This window comes from Lipophrys pholis (genome assembly GCF_963383615.2).
Source record: "Lipophrys pholis genome assembly, chromosome: 14".
In the NCBI taxonomy this organism is placed as follows: Eukaryota; Metazoa; Chordata; class Actinopteri; order Blenniiformes; family Blenniidae; genus Lipophrys; species Lipophrys pholis.
In genome coordinates this window covers 15,613,823-15,620,924 of record NC_137633.1, presented here as the reverse complement: position 1 = coordinate 15,620,924, position 7,102 = coordinate 15,613,823, and the positions used below count along the sequence as shown (strand labels likewise).

General features: G+C 45.1%; 1 protein-coding gene across 1 annotated transcript; it reads right to left on the bottom strand.

Annotated features, from left to right (window-relative positions):
* Positions 1-1,692: 1,692 nt before the first annotated feature.
* Positions 1,693-4,989, bottom strand: fbxo30a (F-box protein 30a; the record flags this gene model as incomplete). Its single annotated transcript, XM_080479289.1, has 2 exons — positions 1,693-2,357; positions 3,004-4,989. The coding sequence occupies 2 exons, from the start codon at positions 4,987-4,989 to the stop codon at positions 2,154-2,156; spliced, it is 2,190 nt and encodes a 729-aa protein (XP_080335415.1). The 3' UTR covers positions 1,693-2,153.
* Between the last annotated feature and the right edge of the window lie 2,113 nt (positions 4,990-7,102).

Below are 7,102 nucleotides of genomic sequence, written 5' to 3'. Positions count from 1 at the left end.
ACACACATCATCTCAAAGGAAGATCCAGGTCCTCATGAAGTTACTTTCCAGCTACATTTCGTTCAACATGAAACATCCATGTTCACGTCCTGGTAATTCTCTCATTTATATTCAAACTAAAAACCTGCTTTTTGCTCAAAAAGCTTGTTTTAGTTGCGTACGCGCCTCACGGACGGGCGACAAACGTCTGAAACTGGTTCGTCATTCCAGCACTGCAACACACACGGTTATATTAATACTGAGTCAGTTGTCGAAAGCGTCAAGTTGTGCTCCTCTCATCAGATTTACTGCCACTGAGCTTCACACTACAACCCTGAGACACGGTGCACACAGTGAACTTGTGTTAGAAAAACAAACACCCGTGATAAATTATATATATATATATATATATATATATATATATATATATATATAGTGAGTGATGTTTAAGGGGAGTTGTGTGTATGTGTGTGTTTCCTTAAACCTGACCTGCAGGGTTCCATGAGGTCCGACACAGAGGGGGAACGAAACAAAGCTCCCTGTTCACCAAACCACAATCTGATGTCTTCACTGAATACATTCATCTTTATACTTGCTACATACAGATTTATCTATGGGAAGAGAATAATGTATAATGTGCCGTTTAGCTGGTGGGTCGACTCATTTCCTGTCTTGACTAACGTGCATCCGTCACACGTGAAGAATAGAAAAAAATATATAAAAAAAAAAGGACGGATCATCTCTGGTACTGCCGACACCACCCGAAACCCCAAAAGGTGCTCCGTTTCAACGGGGAGCGAAAGATGCTGGTGAACAACAAACCGACACCAACACATGGCACAGCGGCTCGGTCAGTCTCCCGGTGAAGTCTCGGAGCTACAGTAATATGGCCACTCTGGGTATCAGGGTAAAAGTAGAAGCAGTACAGAAACATTCACAAGGTGTTCAAAAGAACCTCGTGAACATCTACTCAAGTGTATCTTCAAGTTAAGGCTCGACCCTTACCGCCAACGTAGCACAGTACGGACTTTTTGGTATCAAAAATAAAATATTTTTCACATCAAAACACCGGATTATTTACACATGGGTAAAAACTTCAGTACTCTGGTAGAATTCAATCCGTTAGACCTCAATGTGCTTCTCCACAGTCCTGATTGGAGAGTCAGCCGAGGTGGAAATAGGTCATTTAGGAGATTTTAGGACTTTGTTACTTAATTTGGGGGTAAATTAAGGAGCCAATCGTCTGATCTGTGAGGTTTAGTTGGAGGGGAAAAAAATAAGTATATCTGGAAATCCACCATTAGATCACAGTGCATCTAAAACTATTTATATCAAATTGCATGTGCAAATTAACTTGCTGGTGCATCGATCAAAAACATGTGCTTAGTCCACATTTCCACTGCAATCTGAAACTTTATATAGAATACAGTCTTAACAAGTCTATTATTTTATATTGTCAACCTCTTAATTTAATGGACAGTTATTAAAAACTTTTAAATATTGACTATTTGATATTTAAAAAATAACATTTTGTGCTTCAGACTAAATAAAACAGCCTGGATCACATTCTCTCTTTCAAAATAAAATGCTGGGAGGGTGAAACTACACAATCTGTTAACTAATGATGGACGCTAGTTTACCAGAAGTGGCACAAATCATCAAGATCTTGCCTGAACAAGGAAAAAAAAAAAAAAAAAGAAAAGCCATTTCTTTGAACAAAAGTAATACAGGCGAGGTGTTGATATAATCATAGAAACTTACTCTCTAACTCGCGCTATAAGTTAATTAAAGCCATTTAGCTGATGTTGGATTGACGCCCTGTAAACAAAGTTTAAGGGAGTGTGTAACCAGTTACGCTGCCGTTTACTATCATTACATAAAAGTGCTTTTCACTCTTCTCGAGTTTCTTGTTGTGGAAACGCCGCGCACACACTAAATCTGTACGGCCTCGGAGTGAAAGTATCAAAAACCTTTGAATCCTTGTGTGTTCTGTCTGATACACCATAGTGGTTACAAACGCTGCGATCTGTGATAATAACCAACAGTTTAAAAAGAACAACCCGGAGATTTCTTTTTGAGGCCTGGAGAGACTGCCGTCTGTAAACAGTGGAGGAACAATACACACGTTTGAGTTCTTATGGTCTCAGGAAATGTCCAGAAGACGACAGCAGAGTTCATGCTACCGGTTTGAGGACCGAACGTAAACACCTGCCCTCCTTCGTGAGCTCTCTGGTGAAGCACATGCAGGGCAGGGGGATGGCTTCCTCCCGGCGGGCGATCGTGTTGAACTTGCACTTCTTGAGGTGGTCGGCCATGCTGGCGATGTTCGCAAACTTCCACTCGTTCACCGTACCGAAGGCCGTGCTGAACCGCCACACCTGAGGAGTCAAAGCAGAGGAGAGCGGTGAACGGAAAAGTACCAGAACATTTTTCCCCGTGTGAAACAAAACTAATCCTTCGTGAAGTTGACATCTTTCCCATCTACATGTTCATTCCGTACGTGGTTGAAGCATGTCGGAAGAATATGTGTCACATGACGGCACTGCTGTGGTTTCCTTTCTTGCGGACCTCTTCAGGAGTTAATTTGTTGTTGTGGTACGAAATGCTGTATTCTTAATTCTCTCTGGACTTGCAGCGGCCCAGAAGGAATTTCTGAATGGCACAATAAAGTGTATTGTGTTGTTCTAATTATGGACGCAAGCGATTTGCCAAGTAAATGATTACACCTCCTGGCTGGTCAGCACTTGAGATATTTGTTAAACCAATGAGTGTTTTATTCAGACAGCAGTGCTGGAGCAGGTTTAAACCAGAACAGTGGGAAAATTAAAGGATATTGTTTGGTGAATAATCATCGCGGTTTGACAATTATTTCCCATGTAGAAGATGACGACAAGTTAACATGTCGGTAGTGTCAGAACAAAACAATAACTGCAATGCACAACCACCTTCCACTGGAGCATTTGGACTTTGGCCGATAGAAATCGGTGGAGAATCTCCAGCTTTATCCAGCACAATGAGGCTCACCTTGTCTGTGATCTGCCATGACGGAGAGCCGTCAGCACGCCGCCTCTTCTCCCACAGCAGGACCACCATACCACGCATCTGCAGCAGGCTGGCGCACACGTCTCTCATGGTGCGCGACACTCTGGAGAGCTGGCACAGGCTGAAGCTGTCCAGAAAACTCGCTATGTGCTGCAACACTTCAAAAGGAAGACTGCTTAACTGATCGCACTGAGAGCCGAAGTGGCAGGTCTTTCTCGGGAGGCTGTCGCCTGTTTTTAGAGGCAAACCCGGCTGCACCCCGAAAGAACCCAGGTGCCTGTCGTGGATGATCCGGAAGCCCTGCACGGACGGGCAGAACCGTCGTTGGGAGTAGGTGCAGCCGTAGTAGGCCAAAGGGCAGCGCTGCTCCATCCAACCGTTGAGTCCGGCATGGATATCCCCGTGAACATTTTTGAAATGAGACGAGAACTCATCTCGCCGGAACAGCTGCCCGCACACAAAGGTGAACATGGAGCGCTGCTTGGTTTGGTATCGGGCCACACACTCGAGAACCAGGTCCAGCCTGAGTGTGTGGAAGGGGCTGGGGTTGGAGAGCTGAGGGCTGGCGTGGTCGCAGGCTGAAGCCGAGGCGATGTCCCCCACCATGGTGTTGGTGGCCAGAATGGCTGAGGGGAAGGAGAATGTCTGCGTACCGAAGTCGATGTGGAAGCCGTCGACAAACCTGCTGTCTGAGATTCCTCTGCCCCCCGGGGAATCCCCGAGGCAGAAGAGCAGCGCTGCAGTGATGAGATCGATACCGTGGAGCCCCATGGGGTCGTCTGCCACCTCCAGGTCGGACGTGTCCACTGCCTTGTCCTCCATCTTCGCCCGAAACGGGAAGGGGTCCGACAGCAGCATTGCACTGAGCACTTTTACATTCTGCAGCTTCCGCTCCCAACACCTGTACCTGAGTTCAGGAGGTAAGTGCTGCAAGAAGTTGTTTCTCACATGATCGGAGAGCAGGAATGGTATTGGACGTGGGAGAAGTGCTTGTTGAGGTACGGGCGGCTCCAACGCTACAACTGGCAAATAATTCTGAGGCACCTCCGGCCACACGGGGTTGGAATCATTGATTGCTTCGTCCACTGCGTTTTCCTTCTCTTCAAACAACAACTCGACAAAATCGTTGTCTTCTGCCCAGTTGTTACCGTCTTCCTCTGCGTCTGTACCCACGGCACAGTCCACTCCGCCGACCGCTCCCAGCTCGGACTCTGATTCAGAGTCACTCTCCCGCATATCTACATTCTTCCCGCCATCCGCACCATACACACTATGACTATCGCCATTTTCTCCATTATGGAGCGCTCCGTTCTTGTCAATCTTTTCACCGTTTAAATTTACAACAATTACATCAATGTCCTTGGAATTAGTGAGGATGTCCAAGGCAGCAGCTAAACTTCTTCTCGTCTCCGCTGAAGCTCTGCACAGCTCGTTATACGTCTCTTCCTCCATCTCCACTGTCCCATTACCCATTAATACCGTCTCTGTTAAACCCGACGCTGTGGCCATTTTCTCACTTTCATCTGCCTCTTTATCGCCGTTCTTTGACACAGTGGTCGTGACCTTCAGGGACTCCAGCAACATCCTCTGATCCTGCAGAGCCAAGGCCATGTCAAGCTGCTCCACCTCATCAAAGTCTTTGCTCAAGTTTTCGTAGGACTTGTAGTCGGCGTAGGTCACTGGCCAGCGGTTCCACTCCATGGTGCAACATACTATACTGGCGGGGCACGTCTCGAGGTGCTGCGCCATCTTGATCCTTGGGATCGTGAAGGGGCAGCCGAAGCCGCTGTTGAGGCAGGGAAGCCGCTCGTATGGACACAGCAGCCGGTGCTCCTCGAGCTTGCACGAGTGAAAAACTGCCCCGCACACAAGAGGGCAGCCGATGAGGTCGCAGGAAACACCCGTCTCTGGTCTGACCATGCATCTTCGATTGATGCATTTAAGGCAGTGCGGGTGCAGGTTCTCCATGTTTGCTGCGTTGCTCTTTGGCCAAGTGGGTGTCACCGGGGAGAGGAGGGGGTGGTGAGGTGTGCAACCCTGAAATAAAAATCAGGAGATAAACAGTTTTAATAACACACATACAGTAAATACTTTTAAATATCAAATCTCTTTGATAAGAAACCAAAACATTGTGCAGTTATAATTCGAAGTATCACATCCAGTTGGTTATATGGTTTGTTTTAGACGATTCTCCACTGATCCAAAGGTGCAGAATGTGCAAAACATGGCTGTGCAGAATTATTTAAGGAGCTCAGCAGTTCTACAGTTTGTGGTGCCTTCAGTTACCTGCTGTGTAATCACTCCTAATCTGCCATTTGCTTTATTCATTTAGTTAAGAAAGTCATGAAAGGATTTCCGATTATCTGCTCCAAGAAATCCTGCGGGTGGGGGCTGGGGGGCAGGAGGCATCTCGCCTGTTGCTTTGACAAGGATGAGGATCTGGGCTTTAGATGAGGCTGTACCTTAGTGTGGACTTTGTATTTCAGATAGAGCGTTACTGGAGATATACAACAAAGTACAGGACAGGCCAACAAGGATACTTGTCTTTTAGTTCAAGGTGACAAAACAACAATTAAAAAAGACACTTTATCACCAAATAAGCGCCTAAGGATATGTAATTGATATTGACTTTCTGACCTCAGCCATTTGTAAGCCAAGCCTGGATAAATGTAAAGACCAAAAAAAAGGGTTGAATTCAATGTGCTGTGTTGTCTTCATTTAGATGTTTAAACAAGTTTTTGAGGCTACAAGCTTGACTTGGTGGAGAAATGGGCTCTAGTGATTATAAATGTTGCAAACCCACGCCCTATACAGTACCTAACACCGGCCTGGCATAGGGTCCACTGCAGTTTAGCAAAATCCAAAAACTTAAGAAGAAAACAAGTAATCTTCAAATACATTTAGCTGTAATTCCCAATTTGTCCACTGGGCGTCACACTGATTAATATTAGGAGATATAACACAAGCCGGAGACCCAGGAGTGAACCTGCAGCCACATCAAGCAGCTTTGTTGCTACTGAAATAACACAAGCATGAAAACCAGACAGTGAGGGTGAATTAGTGAAAAGATGCATGCCCCATGGCTGGAGAAACTGTGTAGCCACTCAACATTTCCTTAATGTCCTCAGACACTACAGTTGATAGATCAAACCAATTATTACTGAAGCATGTCAGCTGCAATAAGACAAAATGTTTTTAAAAGAGGTTCATTTCATGGCACAGAGGGAGTATAAAGTTAGCCTTTATTGTCATCTTCTAACCCAAGAACAGGAACACTGAACAAGAGTAAAAGGTTTTCTAAAAATAAATTGAGGCAAATTTGGATTTTAAGAGCAAGGAACCCGGGTTAAAATAATAAATGTGTGTGAAGAGCATCCAGCATTGAAAGTAGCCAAGTAAACAGTGCAAATTACAAGTAATTATTGTAAAAAGAGAGCAGCCAAATAGAGTAGAATAATTACCGATAATTATATATTTGGATTTGTGTGGTTATTCCATAATCTTACGTCTTGCAAAGGCCTCGATAAGATACTTCAACCCTTTGAGTGTGAAGGATTCACAGCCATCCAGGTCACGTCAGATCTGATTATATCTTGAAGGGCTGACTGGTTGGCTTGTTAAAGAGTTCAGACCTTTGGATAATACACCAGGACAGTTCTTCACTCACTTCTTCTGAATGTGTCCACAGTCTGTTGGTATCTGTCTTATCTCTGGTGGAGGATTCGTGTCCTCTAATATTTGCATTGTACAAATATGCTCTTCTTCTTACTTGATGTGACGTTGCATCTATGCCACAGTAGATTTCTTCTTGGAGAGCACTGTGGAAGCTGACACTGTGGTGTGAAACATGTGATACTAAAGTTGCACAGTTAGCCAAGTAATGAATTATGAAATCATTGAGTCTGTAGAAGCCTTTGGGTATCTGATAATTATTGTTTTGGAGCAGTGTTGGTGTCTCTATTGAAATCCTGCTGTATTACTATTGGTTGTTGGGTTGAGCCAGCGGTCATCTCAGGCTGTTTGTGGTCGAACACCTGCGACATCAGCGGTCCGTGAACCTCTCGCCCTTTCCAACAGAAGA